This window comes from Manihot esculenta, chromosome 14, assembly GCF_001659605.2.
Source record: "Manihot esculenta cultivar AM560-2 chromosome 14, M.esculenta_v8, whole genome shotgun sequence".
Classification (NCBI taxonomy): domain Eukaryota; kingdom Viridiplantae; phylum Streptophyta; class Magnoliopsida; order Malpighiales; family Euphorbiaceae; genus Manihot; species Manihot esculenta.
This window is the reverse complement of record NC_035174.2, coordinates 5,495,959-5,517,932: the sequence shown is the minus strand read 5'-3', so window position 1 is coordinate 5,517,932 and position 21,974 is coordinate 5,495,959. Positions and strand designations below refer to the sequence as shown.

The 21,974-nt window shown below is 33.1% G+C and overlaps 3 protein-coding genes across 7 annotated transcripts; 2 read left to right on the top strand and 1 right to left on the bottom strand.

Moving 5' to 3' along the window:
• The first annotated feature begins 2,115 nt into the window (after window positions 1-2,115).
• LOC110599997 (peroxisomal membrane protein PEX14) lies at window positions 2,116-8,410 on the top strand. 3 transcript variants are annotated; one of them, XM_021736658.2, is made up of 13 exons: window positions 2,116-2,295; window positions 2,376-2,453; window positions 3,150-3,385; window positions 3,512-3,551; window positions 3,649-3,839; window positions 4,041-4,239; window positions 4,363-4,452; window positions 6,308-6,399; window positions 6,508-6,550; window positions 6,639-6,706; window positions 7,107-7,151; window positions 7,233-7,301; window positions 7,748-8,410. In XM_021736658.2, exons 2-13 carry the CDS (start codon window positions 2,393-2,395, stop codon window positions 8,201-8,203), a joined length of 1,590 nt encoding a protein of 529 aa, XP_021592350.1. In that variant the 5' UTR covers window positions 2,116-2,295; window positions 2,376-2,392; the 3' UTR covers window positions 8,204-8,410. The 3 variants fall into 3 exon arrangements, with proteins under 3 accessions (XP_021592350.1, XP_021592351.1, XP_021592349.1); XM_021736659.2 differs by having other exon boundaries at window positions 2,117-2,295; window positions 3,144-3,385; window positions 6,308-6,384; XM_021736657.2 differs by having other exon boundaries at window positions 2,117-2,295; window positions 3,144-3,385.
• Window positions 8,411-12,166: 3,756 nt separating this feature from the next.
• On the top strand, window positions 12,167-16,435 carry LOC110630849 (1-deoxy-D-xylulose 5-phosphate reductoisomerase, chloroplastic). 3 transcript variants are annotated; one of them, XM_021778457.2, is made up of 12 exons: window positions 12,176-12,363; window positions 12,778-12,962; window positions 13,047-13,133; window positions 13,265-13,390; window positions 13,470-13,532; window positions 13,934-14,083; window positions 14,212-14,279; window positions 14,595-14,706; window positions 14,833-14,937; window positions 15,068-15,189; window positions 15,670-15,816; window positions 16,083-16,435. In XM_021778457.2, exons 1-12 carry the CDS (start codon window positions 12,300-12,302, stop codon window positions 16,249-16,251), a joined length of 1,398 nt encoding a protein of 465 aa, XP_021634149.1. In that variant the 5' UTR covers window positions 12,176-12,299; the 3' UTR covers window positions 16,252-16,435. The 3 variants fall into 3 exon arrangements, with proteins under 3 accessions (XP_043806057.1, XP_021634149.1, XP_021634148.1); XM_021778456.2 differs by having other exon boundaries at window positions 12,177-12,387; window positions 12,784-12,962; XM_043950122.1 differs by lacking the exon at window positions 15,670-15,816 and having other exon boundaries at window positions 12,167-12,387; window positions 12,784-12,962.
• A 4,005-nt stretch (window positions 16,436-20,440) lies between these two features.
• Window positions 20,441-21,590, bottom strand: LOC110631048. The gene has a single exon (XM_021778755.2). The coding sequence runs from the start codon at window positions 21,455-21,457 to the stop codon at window positions 20,624-20,626; it is 834 nt and encodes a 277-aa protein (XP_021634447.1). The 5' UTR covers window positions 21,458-21,590; the 3' UTR covers window positions 20,441-20,623.
• Window positions 21,591-21,974: the final 384 nt, after the last annotated feature.

Genomic DNA, 21,974 nt, shown 5'->3' with positions numbered 1-21,974 from the left:
GTAAATTAGAATTTAGAAATGTCTTTCTAACTCAGGAAGAACTAATAATGGTGAAATAAAAGAATTAGGTACATTTGTAAGTACATGATTGGAATATTTATATTATTATTTCTGATGAAACCTGTATTCTGCTTCCCTTGATAAAACAATATGACTAAAAATCAATCAAACAAGAAATGTTCCACTTGAAGAAGCTTACTGTTAACTGCGGAGGTGCGGACCTGCGGTGGGACGGCGGGCTCACAGTCGATGCGAAGGTGCGGAGGTAGTTGCAAACGACCGTCGTCGGTTGATGCAGAGGTGCGGGTGTGCGACAGCTCATGAGGTATAGTGGTACGACGGGCGCGATGCAACGTGTGGTGGCTCACGAGCGCGAGGTGCAATGGTACGGCGGCTCACAGACGGTCAATGTAATGCACGATGCAGCAGTGGAGCTGTGATTTCAGGCGGTCAACGACAACGAATCTCTAAGCGATGTCGACGGGTCTCTAGCCGATAGTGATGTGGGCGTGAATTGTGATTTGGGTGATTTGGGAATTGGGAGAAATCTGAATGCAAATATTTTTTTATTAAGTTATTATTAGTTACACACTAAAATTACGTAGTTTTGGTCAAAACTACATAATTTTGATTAAAATTACGCAATTTTAATGAAAAATGTAGTTGTTTATAATTAATTAAGTGTATAATTTAATTAATGAGTTATAAAAGTATTTTTTTTTATATAATTAGAGAATTTCATTTAAAATTATATTATTTTAATTAAAATTATGAAATTTAGTCAATAAAATAACTATACAAAAATATTAATAATAATTAATTAGATATTTATAATAGTATCTAATTTAAAAAGATTTTTATAATTATATTTTAATTTTAAAAAATATTTAATTTTATCATTTAATTTATCATATAATACTATTTGAATATCATTCAATTTATTCGTGTAATACTATTTGAATAATTATATTAAAAAATACTTATTATTATTTGTGATTATTAAGACTGTGACTATCAATTATTTATAGTATTTTATATTTTACAATTTTATAGTTATTTTTATTTTAATTGTTTAATAATATTAATTTTTTTATAATTTATTAGATGTTTACACATAAATATTAATTTAATTTTGTATTTTATATTATTTATTTTATTTCAATATTTCTTCTTATAAATATTATTTATTTTATTTCAATATTTCTTCTTATAAATATATATACTATCTAAAATTGAACTATAATTATAAAACTCTTTATAAATATAATACATTTTATCTACCTAATTAATCATTATTAATATATTTTTATAATTATTATTATTTTTTATATTATGTGTTTAGCTATATACAAAAAATTTTTATAATTATATTTTAATTTTAAAATGTATATAGTTTTCACAACATGTAATGCTAGTTGAATACTGATGTTAAAAATATTTATTATAATAGTTAATATTAGCTAAAAAAATATTTATTATAATATTTAATATTAATCATTTGTGATTTTTAATAATATAATTTCTAAGTATTTATAATAATTTAAATTTTATAACTTTATCGTTAATTTTATTTTGTTAATAATGTATGATGAACAAGCTTACTTAATAAATTAGTTCACTCGCTTACTTAACGAATTAATTTATGAGTTTATTTAAACGAGACTACTCACGAATCTATTTAATGAGTTTGCTCATAAATTTATTCTATGAGCCAACTCGCGAGACTGCTTAACAAGTCATTTTGCAAGTTCGTTCAATAAGCCAACTTACGAGCTTACTCATGAACCTGAAAACGAGCCAACTACAAATCTAAAAATGAGCCAATTAGCTCAAGTTTGACTCGTTTAGGTGTCGAATCTCAAAATTGGACTTGAATTTGATTCATTTAAAAAATGAGTAAATGAACCAAACTCAACGCTCTAGTTTTTACACGATAAGCCTAATGGCTAATGCACATACTTGTTAAGAAGGGCGAGGCGTAGGTAGCCCATTGGATTATGAGTCGTAATGAGTAGCGTATGGGCTCATGAACACACAAGAGCAGCCCATGAAATTGAAGAACCCAAAAGAAACCATAAACAGCCGAGACCGACCCATGAAAGGAAACAAAGATAAGAGTGGAGACGCAGCGGCTCATCTGCGAAAATTGAATAAAGCTCCATATTATCTGCGCTGCCACCCATTTTGGCGTCATCGCCACAACTAACAACTTGGAGCAGTAGCTTCGAAATGAGCAAAAACCATTTCTAAGTTCTGACACCTACCACCACCGTCATCAATTTCTCATCGTTTCAGGTTAGCAAAACAAGCTTTGCTTGTCTGCACTTTCAATTTTTCACTTCTCATCGCTGAGTATTTTCTCTGTTGTGCTTCAGTCAACCGTGGTGAGTCTATGGCTACTGAGTCTTCGCCTCCACCTTCCAGTCCTCCCGATGACAAACCCCAAACTCCAGGTGCGATCGCCTTCCACTGTTTTTCTCTGTATTTTTCTTTTTAACGCATATGTTTATTCCTGTTTATAGATATTTTGGTTTTCCTTTTGTGGTAAATAAGTTGCTAACAGGTTGTTGTCAGTTTAGAAATACCAAGAAATATTTCTCTCTGAATTTCAATTTATTTGCTTTACGGATACAAGACAATTCATTTGATGATTTATGGAATTATGCTTTGTTAGTACAACAATGTTATATTTCATCTCTGTATATGTACTGTTTGGATTTAGAATGCGGGGAAAAAAAAGAAGATGAATAAAAGTGTTAAAATGCTAAACTTTATTAACAAAATAAAAGGTTGAAAGTACTGTGAATGTAACTTCATCTGTTGGTGACGTACAAATGCTTTAACTCCTTCACAAAAGCCATTTTTTTACTTATCAAATGAGAGAACATATCGTTTATTGTTTTTGTCTGAATTTCGTGAAATTAGTTTATTGATTGAATTTAGAAATTCAGGGATTTGAATTTTATTTTTCTATTGATAGATAGAGATCAGACGTCCAAATTGGAGGGCAAAAAATGCTTTGACCAAATCTTATTTAGCACCTTGTTTTTGTATATATTTCGATTTCATTGATATATAAGTTTGCATTTACATTCACGAATCCGATGCTCATAGCATCTAGTGATTCTCTGTGGAACTTTTAGCTGCAGAGCTGGCACAGCCAACAAATGAGATTCAACAACATGCCAGAGAAGAGGCACCTAAACAAAGTTCACCATCTGTCTTTGTGAACTCGGAACCAATGCGAGAGGAGCAAGTATCTAATGCTGTAAAATTTCTCTCACACCCAAAAGTTAGGGGTTCTCCTGTCATGTATAGGCGATCTTTCCTTGAGAGGAAGGGCCTCACAAAGGAGGAGATTGATGAAGCTTTTCGTCGTGTGCCAGTAAGTAAAATATTTTTCTTTGTCACTTTTCTCTTCATGCCATTTCCTTTTCATGAATAAACTTTGAATTCCCTATCTGTTGATGTTTGTTCCATTTTATCTTTAAACTTTTTCTGCAAATTGAAGGACCCTCCTCCAAGCACACAGGCAACTGGTACAAATCAAGGTAATAAATTATTAATGTGAGATTCATATCTTTTGCGCTAGAGCAGTTATTGTTTCCTTTTATCACTAATATTTGCATTTCGACATAATACAAATAGAGGCGCAAGTGAAATCAACATCCAATGTTCAGCCACCTGCCCAAACACAAGCCCATCAGCCTGCAGCAGCTGCTCCCACTGGTGCCATTTCCTCTGTGGGGACTTTACGATCCCGATTTCACTGGTATCATGTTGTTTTTGCTCTAGGATTACTGACTGCTTCAGGTGCTGGAACAATTGTATTAATTAAGGTATCAACAATTATTCCCTGTTCCACTTCATTGATTAGTTAAACAAGTGAAAGCCTAACATCTATATGCTATTTCCAAGGAGGTTGGATTGTATCTCTATGATTTTGTGAGCCCAATTTGCATATCAATGCGTGTGTCAGGTTCTTATGATTTTACATTTGAAGCTCTATATCACAAATAGATAACGTATTTGTTGTTCAGAATGCTGTTATCCCTAGATTGAAGTCTTGGATACGCAAGGTTGTATTGGAAGAAGAAGAAGAAGAAGAAGACCCAGAGAAGAAAGCTAATGTGAAGCCAAGTTTGGCTGAAGAGGCAGCAGCAGCTGCAAAAGCAGCAGCTGCGGCAGCGGCTGATGTTGCAAAAGCAAGCCAAGAAATGTTGAATTCAAAAAATGAAGGTGGGATGTGGACTTCTGCTTATTATGTCACTTCTTTCTTACTTTCTTTTTTAGGGCGATTTGAATTACCCTCTAATAAGTTATTGTCTTCATAATTTCTGAACTTTGATTTCTCCTGCTCAGAGAGAAGATACTTCAATGAATTTATGAGTTTGTTGGATGTGCAAGTTCAGGAAATGAAATCAATGAACACTACAATACGTAAATTGGAAGGTAAGGAACGAAGGAAGGAAATGTTGTTTTCGTATGATACACTAACAATTAGATTTGCCATATCTAATTTTGCATGCTGTTCATAATTTTTTTGGCAATATTATGTATAATCAATCCATAAGCACTGCATTACATAAAACCTTTGATCCTTATTTTTGAGCCTTCATGCTGACACAAGGTTATTTGTTGTGAATGCTAAGTAAAGACATGAATCATGTCTAAAACACATAAACTTGCCACTCCTAGCTGCTACCTATTACCAATTATCAAGGATATGGTTTTAAATTGCAGTTGCGGCTGTGTTTATGGTCACAGTTAAGGATAATGAAAATAGGCTTGTAACGACCATAACAGCCAGTTGCTGCACAAATTTTTTTGAAAAATTTGCAAAGTTCATATGATGAAAAAATATTCAAAGATTCAATTAAAACTGAGATATCCAACTAAATAATAAACATAAATATATCCAATAAAGAACAAAATAATCAATGTAAAACCAAAAATAACTATGTAGATAGTAAAGAATTAACTATTTAATTTTTAAGAATTAAATAACTAAGGTAAGAACCTAAGTATTTAATTAAAAGTTAGGTTTAAACTATTTAATTTATGAAAGTTAGTTTCAAGAGTTGATTACTTTTTTTAAATTTTATCTTGCGAAAACTTAAATTTATACTTAGCAAGTATTATTAAAGCTTAAAAATTTTTCTGATATTATTTTCTATTTTTTATGTATTTATCTAAAAATGATTCAAAAATAGCTAAAACTTGGGAAAAAAAATGAAGAATTACTTACACATGCTCTCCTTCACTTCAAAACCACCTTGTCTATTTGATGATTTGTGTGCTTGAGCCCGTAATTTGTAGAGAAATTGAGAATTTCACTTGAGTTGATTATAAAATAATTGAGAGCGCTGGGAGAAAATGGTTTATTTGCCTAGAAAGAAAATGAAGAGGAGCTAAAACAATAAGTTAGATAATTTTCTGCCCTAAGAAGAGGTCTCCTTTGGTGCATTCAATGTGAAAAATATTAAGAAAAGTCATAGATTTTGAGTTGGAAAAGTAATGGCCATTACACCTTTCAATAATAGTCGGTAACAGCCGAAACGGCCTTTACAGGTGCAATTTTAAAAATACTTTAAATAACAGAAGTAACAGTAATGAAAATTCTTTTAAATAATACATAATGTAACAGCCATTAGTTAAAACCATAGATCAGGCTTGGGCCCCTTATATTTAGACCATTCTGTTACGGTGATGAAACCCTTTACATAGTTCTGGACCTGTGGAAGTGTGGTCCAGGTTTGAAATTTTATAGATATTCTTATCCTTCAACATGTCTTTTGCCTGAACTGGTTGCTCTCAAGACTCAAAAATGTGTCGTTGCGGTTGCCTTGCAGCCAAGACTGTTCTGCTGTGTGATCTATTATAGTCCCAATCCCAAATGAAAATGTAAAGAAATTTAACAAATTTATATTATCAGCCTTTGCACAGGTAAGAAAACAAATGTCATAAAATGAATTAAATGTTTTACCTAAGTACAGCTTTAGAAGAAGTCCTCTATATGTGTGTAAGAAATGCTGATGTGCATGTTGGTAGTGATGTTCCTAAGAAGCAGAGAAATGGAACTATCCACCATCGAGAGTTCTTTCTTAGTTGTTATCAATTTAGGGAAAGTCATGCACCCTCTTGCCTGTTCTTCAGTCCTATGGATTCTCCATTAGCCAAATTAATGTTCTCTTTTCATTTCTATATTTTTATGCCAAAATTTCATGGAGTTTCTGGAAAAGATGTCTTAAAGAAGCCAGTAGTTTTGTCCATCTATTGTTGAACATTTTCTTTTCCTGACTGTTAGGACAAACTAATAACCTTGGAAGAACCTCTCTTGTTGATCAAGAAGATTATCCACCTTCCGTGGCAAATCATCCTAAGGTGAGTGAAACACAGGTGGGAACTGATAAACCTTCATGATCGGATTTTGGGTTATGAATTCTCTACTCTTGAGTTATAAGTCAGTGAAGCCAATGCTCTTGCTGATTCATTGATTTCTGGCAGCAAACCTATATGAATGGGAAGGTGGAGTCTGATTTGCGGCCAGGTTTAGCTGCAATTCCAGTTTTCATTCTTTGTTGTTTCTTTTTGTTGGTTTGATTTTCCATATCATGTAATTACAATTCTATGAACAGTGACATCTTCATCTGCCCCCACATCTGCTGAACCCTCTGTTGCACCACACCCGAAGTCATATATGGAGGTAAGGAAAATTCTTTAATTTGTTTATGTAAATATGGACTATAAATGCTTAGTTGGTTCAGTTAAGCATCCAGTGATATTTATTTGTTGTATCTTAGACTGGCATCTGTTTAATTTAATCCTCCAGTGTGTTGTGGCCAAGTGCTTTGAGGATGAACTGTGTTGCAATTGAGGCTTAGAAGTTTGTTTTGCTAGCTTGTATGGCAGCAACACCAAGAAAATTACCAAATTTTTTAAGGAAGAATTATTAAAATAATCATTCTTCTTCTTCTTCTTTTAATTGTCTGCTTGGTGCTGGATAGAATACAAATAGCAATCATGATTCAAGTTTAGCAATAGTATTGTCGAACAAAATTTGGAAACACTCATCTTATTCATCTTTTTTTAAACATATGTTGCAGATCATGGCAATGGTCCAAAGAGGAGAGAGACCTGCTAATATCAGAGTAAAGCAGACATGGTTTCTATTCTACGATTAGCTTGTTTTGGGGTCAAACATTAACTTGTTTTTCTGGAATTATATACAGGATATCAATGATCAACCACCCAACCCAAACCAGCAAATTTCAAACACTCGCTTAGTGCCAAAGAATAAGGTGTGCTTTTTGAAAATTTTGCTGTACTCATTCCCCTTTCTCAATCTCAATTTAATATGTGTGTTGTCAGATTATAGATTAGGAGGTAGTGGCCACCTTGTTGGATGTGGTTGACTATTTAAGGAATAGAATTTTGGGATTGTAAACATATTTGGTCTTTGAAACCTTTCAGTCTACTTTCTTGGTGAAGATCATGTTCTTTAATGCAATTCCAAATTAATATTCCAGCATCACTATTGGCAGTGCATGAACTAAATTTTATTCAAAACTACACATATTTGACTTTGAGACAATGTGATTGCAGCTGGTTGCTCCCTTGTCCATTGTTTCATTCTTTTAGATATAGCTACAAGTCTATAGAAAACAGAACCCTGTTGATGCTTATCTGCCCTATTGAGAAATATCCTCACGGGAAATATAATTATTGCTTTCTTACTTTCATGTAGCCTTGGGAGACTGGTCAACGTCAAACTAACAATTCAAGCCAACTACAAGTAAATGGAGAAGGTTTGAATTCCAAGGTACAAGACAATGGTGTGACCTATCAGTTTGATAGTGAGAGTACCACACCTTGGTGGCAGCAGAAGAATGCCAGAATCACAGAGATTGAAAGTGAAGATCTCAAGGATGGACCTTATGGGGCACGAACTAATGAACCAACAGTTCAGCGTACATGGGTTCCTCCCCAACCACCCCCTGTTGCAATGCCTGAAGCAGCAGAAGCCATCCGACGGCCAAAATCATCTGTTCAGAAAGAACAGTTGCCAGAGGATCAGTCTGCATCTCATTCAACAGAGGTAACAGATGAGTTGCAGAGGATAACAAAAATATCTGAATCAGGGAGTGCAGAGGTCAATGTTGTGGGATCAGAGCTGAGCTCAAGTGAGATACAGGAAGAGTAAGAACATAGCTATGACGAGAACTGAAGGTGGAATTCAGTTTGGATGATCAGCCCAGCTTGGCCCCAGTTACAGGTATTTACTTTAAATAATTGCCCAAGCATAGACAATCGGTTTTGATTCATGACTATTGTGTACCCAAACTGATTGCTAAACAATATATGTGGTGTTTATCTCATGAGAAATGAAGTTACGAATTCTGAAAGCTCATCACAGATTTTGCATATAAACTAAGTATTTGATAGCCATTGCAATGAAAGAAAATCTGTGTTGTACTTTGTTCACTTCAGGCTTTTGTATTGCTGTTTTTTTTTCTTTTGAAAAAATCAATAATTCGTTTTGCTAGTTAATAAGAAATTGTTTGAGGTGAAACGAAACAGAAAGTATAGTTGAAGCCATCACTCAACATGGAAATGTTTTGTTTTGGGAAGGGATGATGATGTTTGTTGGATGTCACATAGGAAGTACATAACCAGTGAAAGTCAGGTCAAGGGGAAACAATTTAAGCTGAGATATTTTGACTTGATCAACAGTCATTCCCACTCTTTGGATTACAATATTTTGCAAATTTCATGCTTGAATCAGCTATTTCCACCTATATATCTAATGTTTATGCAGGGAAATTGTAGTTTCTAACCCTCATTCTCCAGGATTATTTTTGTTGAATAGATTATTGACATATGAAAAATGTCGATGATGAATTAATAGTCTTGTTTTATAATTAATTTTACTGCAAACATTTATATCATTGGCATATTAAGCTGTCGAAAGCAGCAACCCAAAATTGAAGCAGAGGAGTGCTGGTACGTACTCGATGGTTTAATATATATATATTTTTTATCAATACATAATATAGTGCATTTTCAAAGGCCCATAACTTAGAGAGTATAAAAATAGTCAAATAAGTCAAAAACAAACTGAAGGTCCAAATTGAGACCCGAGAATAAAAAATAAAACTAAAATAATTGTATAAATTAAATTAAATTAAATTAAAAAAAGTACATAAAAAAGGTATAGATACGACAATAATCACATATACTGATATAACTGCAATGACACCAATCTCACCGGTGAAACACTGTAGAAAGCAAGTACAAAACGCCAAACATCACAAGAAATAGACATACTGTGGTAACGAGAACAAGAAAGAAAAAATAGAAAAAAGTACGCCGATAAACAATACTGACAAAATACAAGCAAGTCTTCGAGTCCAACATCAAGCATCTAAACAGCACCAGAGAAGGGGACGTAGCAGAGCTCAATCGATCTACGACATGCGGGAGTGGTTGTCGCCGCTCATAGCGGCGCAGTCCCGAGATAGTAACGTCGTCAAAATCAAAATCCTCTATGGACGCCAATCGTACTTATAGATTCAAGAAAACATATATCTAATAAGTGAAATCACCACCTACACCGCACTCAAGGAAAAGCAAAATCAATAAAAGAAACTCCAACTCAACCGAACCATTCATCTGGCAAAAGAACAAACTGAAATCACAAAGTCAAACAAAAGAAACAAACAATCAAAAGCCTTTCCCTGCCAACAAGAGTTAGCCACTTTTGACTCATAAATTATGGTGAAATTTCTGCGGCAGACTATATTTGAATTTTTAATTTGAAAGAACCAGCCCTCTGTAATATATATATAAAATAATATAGCTGAATAAAATATAGATGTCGAATAATGGGTGACTTAGTATTGTATTAAATTTTAGAGTGTAAGTTTAATGGCCATACCAGTAAAATGATTAATTTAGTTGGAGATATAACAAAATGAAATACATTATATGATAGAGTCGATTGCATATAAATTAACTGTTGTCAATACAATTGGTGATACATATCAAATCCTCACAATAATTTCATGTATAACCTTTTTTAACCCATGGAAAGAGGGTTGATTTCTCTATGCTATATTACACTCAAATTTAATGGTTCCCATGGAAAGAGGGTCCATGCAATAATGGAAGCTGTCCTCCTCCTCCGCTTGAGTTGCGTATCATTTTGAACTTGTTCAAGTCGAAATTAAGATTTTAGAGATCGAATTGATCCAATTTAAATATTTAAAATTGAATTAATTATTTAACCTGACAAAATTTTATTATTATTATTTACTTTTTTAATTTTTTTATACTCCATCTTATCACATAATTTTTATATATTTTACTGATTTTTTAATTATATTTATTTTAAAAATATTAAATTTTATTAAATATAAAAAAATTTTTAAAAATATAATTATAATAATTACTATAATATAAAAAAATAACAATAATTTTAAAATAATAAAAAAATAAAAATTAGGAAGAGAGTAAACTTTATTTTTCTGAATTCTCAGTCTAATAAATATCTCAGTTGCCCTTTTTTTACTAGTATCATTCTAAAATTATATGCACAATGACTGCAGTTGACTTTTATGATTTCATAAATTTATCATTAATTTAACAATAGTTTAATAATTAAATGTCTAAAAATAATATAAAAATATTTTTTACACAATTATTAAGAAACTATTAAATCATCTAAATTATACTAAAATCACTTTTAATTTAACCAAATTACCCATTATTTTATCTAATTATTTTAATTTTAATAATTATTTCTCAATTTAATTTATCAGTGAAAAGTGGAACCATTAACAAAGAAATAAAAATATTAATAAACTAAATTTTAAAAAATCTTAATGGAGGTAGGAGTAAAATTAAAAAAAATAAAATTAATATTCTTTAATTTTTCAAAATAATAGATAATTTTAAATAAGTTTACTTTTAAAGTGAAAAGAAAGTAAAATATTACACTGATTATAACTAATGAGTGCAAAGGGGCATGCTACACGTGCTTTTCTGTTACACAAGGTTCACGTTCTTTGTATTTATTATCTGTACTGTTCATATACCAAATAGACATATTTACCCTTGGAAATTGATGGCATTACTCACAGTATCCTTAAAATCCAGGCCTTTTTAAGGAAGTGGATTTCTGTTTACTAAACATTATCTGCCTAATTTCTTCAATTTCATATCATGCCTTTCGTTTAATAAATAAATAAATGATAGAATTAAAAAGCCAGTTGGGAAAGATTTGTATTAACGTTTTAATTTTATAATAATAATAATTTAATATTATTTACTAAGTGGGACTTAAATTGATAATTCACTTTTAATTAATTATTAATTTTTTAAAAATTAATTTAGTTTTATTTATTGAAGGAAAATAAATTTTAATTTAAAGGTATCTATTAAAATAAGGCAAATATTTTTAATTAATCCTCTCATTCACACAAAAATACAAATATTTTTTTCATGCGTTTCAAAAAAAAAGTTACTTTAATTTCCATGTTGACAATTTATTTGTTAACTTTTAATTATTGAGTTTAAAATTAAAATCAAATTAAAATATCTAAAAAAGGATTAGGCCTTTTAAAAGGCGAAAAAAGAAAGATTATAAGACCAGCAGAATCTGCAACTGCTTGATTTGTTAGAGATTATGTATAATAATATCATAAACGTAAAAAAAAAATATTTCTCATTATGTAGTTGATTTGGAAAATTATCCCTAATTTATATTCTATTTTTGAAAATTACTCCCAATTTAGAATGAAGAAAATAAAAAGAGAAAGAAAGTGAAGACATAAAATATAAGTGAAAATTATTATTAATATGGAAAGAAAATAAGTGTGGAAAATTCATTTTATTTTCCTTTGTTTTAATTTTTCTGATTTAAAGAGAAAAAAAAAAGATATGGGAGGCAATTATACTATTTATATTAGATTTCGATTATATTTTAAAATTAAATTTATATAAAAAAAATAAAGTAGCAATTCATAGATAGCGAATTGGTAAAAAATAAATAAATAAATAAAAAAGAAGAAGAAGAAGTAGATCCGGACGAAATGAGATTCTGTGCACAGGATAGAGACTCTCGTTGGATGATCATAATAAATAAATAAAAAGCCTCGCATTTCTCCGGCCACACTCATATTCATATATAAATAAATTGCTGCCCATATTTCTATCTCCAGCCTACCAGCTTCTCCCTGCCCACTCATCTTTCTTTACTTCCTTCGTCGTTACCTCCTGTCAATTTTCTCCTTAATTTCATGGCGCTTAATATGCTTTCCCCTGCTGAAATCAAGGCCATCTCCTTCTTAGATTCTACCAAGTCCAACCATCTTCATAAGTTTCCAGGTTTCTACTCTTCTTTCTTTCTTTCTCGCCTCGTATCGGCTTTTCTTTCTTTTCTTCTTTTCTCCTGTTTGGGTGCCGAGAGAAAAAAAAAAGGGGCCTACTGAGAAAGTTGGGGGAGAAATGTAAAGCTCCCTGTACTTCAGTTGCATAATTATGCTTTCTCCATTTCTTGAAAAGCCAGAATCTTTACTTTTGTACAATCCCAAGAGAGTATCGAGGATAAATGTTGCTCTGTGTCCTTTTTCCTAGATATTGATCATCAAAAATGGGAATTTTGTTTTTCTTGTTCTTTTCCTTGCTGTGTAACTGAAGAATTTATGTGAAAAATATTGCCTTTGTTGTTCTGTTTTCTTGGAGGTTGAATATAAGCTTTGCTACTGTTTTGAGAAATTTCAGGTGGTTTCAGCTCGAAGAGGAAGGATTTTGGGGCAGCATTTGCGAGGAAAGTGCAGTGTTCGGCCCAGCCTCCTCCACCAGCCTGGCCAGGAAGAGCTTTTCCAGAGCCAGGCCGTAAGACTTGGGATGGTCCTAAGCCTATTTCAATCGTTGGATCCACCGGCTCCATTGGAACTCAGGTAATTAAGAGAACAAGTATGCGAGCAACGTGTACTCATGTTCTGGCCTTTCATCTCATGATCATAATTTGATCATTTTTGCAGACACTGGACATAGTGGCAGAGAATCCAGATAAATTCAGAGTTGTTGCTCTTGCAGCTGGTTCAAATGTTACTCTTCTTGCTGATCAGGTTATCCTTCGTTTTCATCTCCTCCCATTATCTTAATCTTTTCATCTCCTCCCATTATCAAATGATTGGAATCAATCAAATTCAATTCATCTCAGGGCTTTGGTGGCTAATAAATTCTTCACTTTGTACAGGTGAAGACTTTCAAACCTCAACTTGTTGCTGTTAGGAATGAGTCAGTAGTTGATGAACTCAAAGAGGCTTTGGCTGATGTTGAAGAAAAGCCTGAGATTATTCCTGGGGAGGAAGGAGTTGTTGAGGTACCCTGCTATCCAATTCCTCATCTTTATTTTGGTTCAAAGCTGTCCTCGTTATTAATTGCCCACATTTTTTTTTCAGGTTGCTCGCCATCCAGATGCTGTCAGTGTAGTTACAGGAATAGTAGGATGTGCAGGTTTAAAGGTAAAGCCCTGGTATTTTTTTTTTTTTTAATGATTTTTCTTGCTACTATTTTTGCATCATAGAATGAAAAGTATCAGGTAAAGATGTTGAATTAAGGTCATAATATGATTTGAGAAGCCTATGTCCAACTTCAATATGATGTGTGCAAATTTCCTGTCTTCTGGATATAATGGGTATCTGTGTGAATATGCTTAAATAAAATGATTGGCTTTCACATGTGCGCTTGTCTGCTTTTGTCCCTTCTTTTTCTTTTTCACCCTTAATATTTTGACTATTTGATGGGACTTACGGTCGCTTCTTAAAGATTTAGACTAAGTATTGGGTACTAAACAAAGAATGGTGCCAATTGCTAACAACATGAATGAACCACCTGAAGTTTCTCTTCTAATTTTGTTTTCTAGCCTACTGTTGCTGCAATAGAAGCCGGAAAAGACATATGCTTGGCCAATAAAGAGACGTTAATTGCTGGAGGTCCTTTTGTCCTTCCTCTGGCTCACAAATATAATGTAAAAATTCTTCCAGCTGATTCAGAACATTCTGCCATATTTCAGGTATGAATGCGTGTCCACGCATTGTCTCTGGAAATCACTGTCTTATTTCTAGCATTTGCACAAGCTTTAATTTTCAGTCTATTCAGTTCCTATTAAATATTGAATTATAAAGAGATCTCTTTCTACAGTGTATTCAGGGCCTGCCAGATGGTGCACTGCGGCGAATTATTTTAACTGCTTCTGGTGGAGCTTTCAGGTGTGAAATCATAAATTCTTAATACAAGCTCCGATCCTGAAGGGTGTAATTTAAGTCTAGATAGGAAACATTAATTTTCTGCCTCAAGTTAGGTTCTTCATTTGCCTTTGCTGATAGGGCATTACCCTAGACATGTTGCTTTGTTGATAATTTGGAGAGTTTTATCTGCTTAAAATCTGTTATGATGCACTCTTCTTATTGTTTTAGTCCAAAATGCAAAGGCAACTAAGTTGACATCACAAAGATATTCTTTTATAGCCTTGGATAGGCAAAAAGCCCCTGATTTTAACTATTATATTACTTGGTTTCTGACAGGGACTGGCCTGTTGATAAATTGAAAGAAGTTAAAGTAGCTGATGCTTTAAAGCATCCTAATTGGAATATGGGGAAAAAGATTACTGTGGACTCTGCTACCCTTTTCAATAAGGTTTGTTATGTTTCTTTGTTGTATGTGGTTTACTCCTAAATCCCTAATCATAAGCAGCACACTGAGTGAAAATAAATTTGCCAACCATGCTCTGGGTTACAATAGAGTTATTTTCTTTTTTGACAGGGTTTAGAAGTCATTGAAGCCCATTATTTGTTTGGAGCTGACTATGATAATATTGAGATAGTAATTCATCCACAATCTATAATACATTCAATGGTTGAAACACAGGTATTATGTCTCCACATTTTTCTGCTGCTTGTCTTTTTTAGTAGTAGATTAGGAATGAGTAGATTGTGAAGCTTAAATCTTGAAGTTCTTTTTTTTCTCTTATAGTCTATTCCATTTTGTTCCTGTCCAGGATTCATCTGTTCTTGCACAGCTGGGGTGGCCTGATATGCGCTTACCAATCCTATACACTATGTCATGGCCGGATAGGATATACTGCTCTGAAATAACCTGGCCTCGCCTTGATCTTTGCAAGTAATAAACCTTTTTCCCTTTCAAACTATGGTTTTTTATACGAGCATGGAAATGACACGATTTTTCATTTATTGATCCTGCGTTTGGCATCAATTGGTATTGAAATACGGTGATACATAAAAATAGTTAAATTTATATCCGTTCTCTAATACCAATTGATGCAGAACCTAATATCAACTCGTTATCAAAAACTCCATCACACAAGTTGAAAAATCGTGTCCTTCCCGTACTCGTATCAATTTTACACTATATAGCTAATATAAGAAAACAAATGTTCCGTCTTGTGAATAGTCACTTTCGGCAACATTTCCAGATATAACACTGAAACCTGAGAATCTCAAAATGAATGTTGGATGCTTGTCTATGAATGTTTCTGGAACTATGAGCTGAAATTTTGGAATTTGATACTAAGTGCTGGATAGATAACATGTTGGATACTCATCTACGCACTATTTAGTTATAATTAAATGGATCATGCAGGCTTGGGTCTCTAACATTTAAAGCTCCTGACAATGTAAAATACCCATCAATGGATCTAGCCTATGCTGCTGGACGAGCTGGAGGCACAATGACCGGAGTGCTAAGTGCTGCTAACGAGAAAGCCGTAGAGATGTTCATCAACGAAAAGTATGTATATAATTGCTTAGTAATTATCTTCTTGGAGATCATAAAAGCTGCTACATCGACCTTTTGTTGCATAGCTTGTGGAGGAAAAGTTCCTCGGAGATCATATTCATGTAGAAAATTCTTGAGAGATTCATTATTCTTTGCACTTGCTTTAGATGATGGCTTGATCATCATATGCTTCAGTTTCTTTGCTTGCTTTATATGTCAGTATGCATATAATTGGCATGAGAATCCTTGGATAATGCATAATTTGGCTCTCTTTTCAGGATCAGCTACCTTGAGATTTTCAAGATTGTGGAGCTAACATGTGATAAACATAGAGAGGAAATGGTGGCCTCACCTTCTCTCGAGGAAATTATACATTACGACTTGTGGGCACGAGACTATGCTGCTAGTTTGCAACCCTCTTCTGGTCTAAGCCCTGTTCTTGCATGATAGACAGTCTGCCATGCTCAAGTAGTTTATAATTTTGGAAGATTTTATATTCTTGCGAAGAAAATGGCGTTCTTCGTGGGGTTTCTAGCGGCCATTCATAGCTGTGATTCCCCTTCAATTGCATACCGATTGTGTAATTGCAATTCTTGAACACTCGAAGAAAGTTGATGATTAATTTTTCAAAGTCCCCATTTTGGAAAAAGATCAGTAATGATAAAAAAAAATACTAATTAAAATAATATCGATTCATTTTGATTTGTTTTACAACAAAATCCTTATTTTGTTAGTAATTTAAAATTTTTTTAAATGCAATTCATCGAAAAAGAAAAAAGAAATTTCATTTTGGGCTGAAAGGTGAACTCCGGAGTCTTTTCAATTTGTCTGTCATTGATCTTAAGTGAACAGCGTTTGATGTTACCCCCCAACTTTGGATGATTTCTATAGTTGCTTGCTAAAAAATTGACTTTACAAATTTTTTAAATGTCATTTTATACATTTACATAAAATATATTTATTTTTATAAAGTAGTTAATTCAAAATTATATTAAATTAACAAAAGATTATAACATTTCACAAAAATAAGTTTATAATATTATATAATAAAACATTGTTTTAAAATAATAACAATGGATAGAATTATTTATATTTAATAATAAAAACATTAATTTAATATATCTTTCTTGAAAAAAGAAGAATATATATATTTAAAAATAAAATAATACTTTTTGAAAATTTTATAAAATAAAATGTAAAATTGGGTGGGTATTGTTAGGTGCATACATCCCCAAGCCCAACTTCACATTATACAAAGACAGGAGGAAACTCAAGCACATCATTGCCTCGTTTATATTAAGCCATTCCTGGGCTGAAACAACCTTGCCAAGCCCAATCCAATGACTCAAATGGGTGAGACTCAGACATCACACGTTTATTTATTGGAGATGTGCTGCCGGCCTGGTAGATAATAAATTTTCCATCTGGGTCCTCTCGCAATTGCGAAATCCGAACCTTTTGTACCTTTCCAAGTCATTTCCTCATGAACCAAAATGAAAGTCGTTTCCTGTTGGCGGCTTCTGTCTTGTTTGGTGGTTGAGAATTCATCCATTGTTTTTGGAGGCTTACCGGTATTCAGTAAACAGGGGAGGTGGTGCAGTGTATGACCAAGAAACACCAGCAATGAATAATGAAGCAATATATTCATACAACCTTACAAGCACGACAAGTAACTTAAAAACTTTTTTTTTCGTCTCTTTTAATTGCAACATATGCAAGATTACAATAACTAATAGACAGTTTTGTTAGGTGTCTTTCTAAATCGTTTCAATGTTTGTAACTTCAAACACGGTTGACTTCTTCATTCTCACTATGTAATGAATCAATCTGAGTCCATGATCAATGCACCAAGGATAGAAGAATTTGTCCATGAATTAGCGAGAAGATGGACCAAAAGGATCATCCAATTCAAGAAACTCCATAAATGGGTATATGGTGTTGATAGAGATTAGAGAATGGGATGAGAATCTGCCAATATTTGGAGAAAAGGGCAGCATCAAAGTGGAACATGGCCAGCTATTCATCCAGAATTCTCAACCAGTCTCCACTACAGTAAAGCCAATCAAACAGAAACCCTATTTATCTAACATAATCTTGATGCAAAATATTTTTATAGATTGTTGTTTAGGCCTAGAGGCAACACTGCCAAGTGGTCCTGTGACAATGGACAATATTGAATCAAAATCTTAATGGGATGCATCCAAGCAACCTCGGAAATTGAAACTTTATCATCAAAAGAGAAAAGGTATCCTCTATGATTATCTTGAAAGAACCAACCCAATCCAACCTAGCAACTACGCCCCTTTTAATGGTATAACAATTAGTTGGAAAATCATGAAGAATGTTAAAAAAAAAAAAAAATCATTCTTCTCATATAAAGGCTCAAGTGAGACAAATAATTTTGAATAAGAGATCTAAAAGTTAGGTGTAATTTCGATTATGTACTTGTTTAGAAATTACATTCCAATTGAAAGTGGATTCATTATATTTGAGTTCTGAGATTATTAATCGATCAATAATTTTAATTTTGTTTTATTTTTAAATAGTAGTAGCCAATTGATCACATTATTTTTAAATAGTATTAATATTTATATTTTAAAGAGCAGTATCCAATTATACACATTATTTTAGAGCATATTGGATAAGGTATGGAGATGATGATATAAGTGTTTTGTGGAAACCATGATTTAAGTTTGAAAATAGAGAAAATAGATGTTGGTGTGGAAGTGGAAGTGGAATCACTTGCTCAAGTTGGTGAGGCTTCGGGCTGGAGGGGAAAAAGAAGGAAAGAAAAAGTGGTTTCTGCAAAGTGGGAATGATGTGGAAACCATGGGAGGCCCCATTACGAATATGTTGATTTGGTTAGGTGTCCTAGAAATATATATATGCCAAAGTATTTAGTAATGTGAGATTGTGAGTTCCAGCAAAGGTACAGCCTTTGGCCTTGTATATATGCTCCCAAAGAAGTAAAATAAAGGACGTGGAGTGCCCCACATCCCAAGCCCACCACTTATTCTACTCACAAATTTAATCTACTGAGAGTTTCTAGATTCACTACCCTAATTCCCAATTCTCTTACCTTTAATAATTAGAAAATAACACGACTGGGAGTTTTATTTATTTATTTTAAAAGCACTCAAATTCCAGGAAATGGCTGAGAAAATCAAATATTTCCATTTGTCAGATGTGGGATTTAATCCAAATTTCTTTTGGCACAATTATTTATGCTCAGATGTTAACTGCTCCCTGGAAAGAGAAATTGTGCATCATCGCTTTACACAGTTTCCTAGGTTCGTTGGAAGCCTTTGCAGTGAGATTGGTACGAGACAATACAGACAAAAATCATAGACGGTGACCAATGTCTCGTCGCCACTCACCAACCTCTTTTTCTCTTTTCTTGAGGAAAAATTTAAATGCAAGGAGAAATATTGCTGCGGCCGCCTTGACGGTGGCCTTCCAAGAGACCGACTTTAAAGCCGAGACTAAAAAAAAAAAAACAATTAAGTTTATTATCCAGAATATTATGGTTAAGGAAGATATAAATTTTAAATACATGGACTGAAAAAATATATTTCTCTAAATTCATTTTATATATCAAATGATTTTTCATCCAATTACAATGTTTTTTCAATAATTGGATGAAATAAAAGTGATTATATAACAACACACAAAACCATGGTCAAATGTGAAATGGGATTTTTCCATTGTCTAACTTGTGATAATCCATTTCTGCAATTAAAAGGAAATTCATTCTCAGCTTTTTGCACTTTGTGACTTTTCCCTGTCAGTGTGAACATTGACTTTATATTTGCCTACACCAAAACTTGAGGAATTTTCTTCTTTTTATTTTTATTCTTAGGCTAAGTACTGATCCTTTTGTTAATTATAAGCGACACCTAACTTGAAAGTTTCTAATTCTATACCTTCAAGCCACCATTATATTAAACAGTTGATAAATCATCCATTGTTTATATAATTAAACAACGATTATATTATCAATACAAAAAATTATAATGTATATCCAAATATATATAGACTCTTATGAGATAATATAATAGAAAAATAATAAATTTTAAGGTATAAAACTTGAAACTGACTCATGATTTTTCTAGAAATTTATACATTAGTATAAACAATAAAGTAAAACCATGTCATCCCTATCTAGAAATTTATTTTAATTTGAAAGTATCTGAGCAGAACAAAAATTGGCAGTTGTGTATTAGGCAAAATCTATCTCTGAATCTGATATAGATAATGTTTACCTAAATAAGGATTGCTTCTCTTTAGATTTTTTCATATAAAATAAAGAAATTAGGTGTCACATCTATATCTTCTGAGACTCTCAATTTCTCAACAAAGTAATAAATAATAATTAGAAAGAAATTGTCATCACTAAATTATATTGATTAATGACATTTGCCAACAAGTAGTTTTTTTTCCAAAAAAAATCAGTTTTATACGAAAAAAGAACTAGAAAAATTAGATTCCCACCAAAATAAAAGAAAATTTAAATTAGATTAATTATAATCAATGAAAATAATTAATTCAAATGATTTTATACACATTTTCGTTTGGGACTATAAAACATATACTGCAAAAAGAAAATAATCTCAACATTAAAAAATAAAACCGTGCATCTACTAATTTACATGCAACCATATATATATATATATATACTTAAAAGACTGATATATCATAAAATTCCCTCCCTAGAAAAAAAATTAAAAAAAAAAAACTCACACAAATAAAACAAATAATAACGAAAAATAAATCGACCTTTCAAAATGTATGAACAGTCTTGCTCAACACATTGACATTATTAGATGAAAAAACCAATCAAGTCCTGCCTGTACGGTAGGAAGGAACGCCGTTTATGCTCCTCTTCCTTGAGGGTTCTGTTCTTCACGTAATGCTCCTTGTCCATTGCTTTCCCGTTCTTGTATCTCTCTTTGTTCTCTTTACCTTCATCCTCCATTACTCTTTCACTGCTCTTCTTTGCCGGCGTCAAGAACACGAATGTATCTTTTCCGTCGCTGTTACTCCTGTAAAGCAAGTCTCGAAACTTCCATCTCTTCGAAGTCCCAGTGGAGCTGCTCTTCTTGCACCTTCCAGGGGTTTCCTTTCCCTTCTTTGGAGTCCATACGCAGTAACTTCCAGCCGGCACGCTTTCCAGGTCGTCGGCTTCCGAAGAAGAGCAGGACGTCGTTTCTCGCTCTTCATTGAAGAGTTTCCTCAACGGTAATCTGATGGGTTTGGTTGGTTTGTCGCCGGAGACAGCAGATGATGGTTTGGATAATTCATCTTCTCGGTCGTCTATGAGCAACGCGGTGTTGAATAACGGATAAATTGGCCTTATCTGGCCGTTATAGAAGATCTCATCAGCCGAAATGGCCAACGAGTCCGGCTGTGTACAAACAATTGCAAACTCGAACTCTTCCCCGTCGTCATCATCAGCGTCGTGATCGAGTTTCTTATGGTCTTGTCCTTCATGTAAAAGTCCCTCTTGCTTCCAAGAGAAGAAGGCGGAGTCATCTTGGGATTCATTAGAGAATTCTTGGACAACTCTAGCTGCAATCTCAGCGAGCCTCCCAGAAGAATAAGCGTTGAAGCTGGGAGAGCTAGGAGAGAGGGCGATGAGTGAGCTCGCCTGCATCTGCAGCAGCTCTTCAATGGCGATACACAATTTTTGTTGTATATACTTTGAGAGAGAAATGGAGGGCCAAAGGGGCTTGGCTCAAAATTAATCAAAAACCACAATCGCTTCGGTGGGGCTTCTCTAGGGCTCTGCATAAATATATATATATATATATATGGTAGACAGAGAGGCTTGAGTGGTCTGTGAGCGTGGAAGGTGGGATCCATCAATGTCAATATTAAGATTTTTATTATTAATCAAGTATATTAATACAGATAATCAAGTAATTTAAACCACTAATCTATCGTATTAAATATTATCACCATTTCTTTAACGACAAGAGTATCACGGAAAAGAAAAAGGTTATTAGATTATTACAATGACAATGTGGAATTTTAAAAGGGTAATTTCAATTTCTTCTTACAAAGAAACTTCCTTGCCTTCAATCTCACGCAGCAGGAACTTAAATTCAGCTCACACGTGGAAGATAGAGTCCTGTTCACACGTGTCGTTGGTTTTCCACCTCTACATGTTT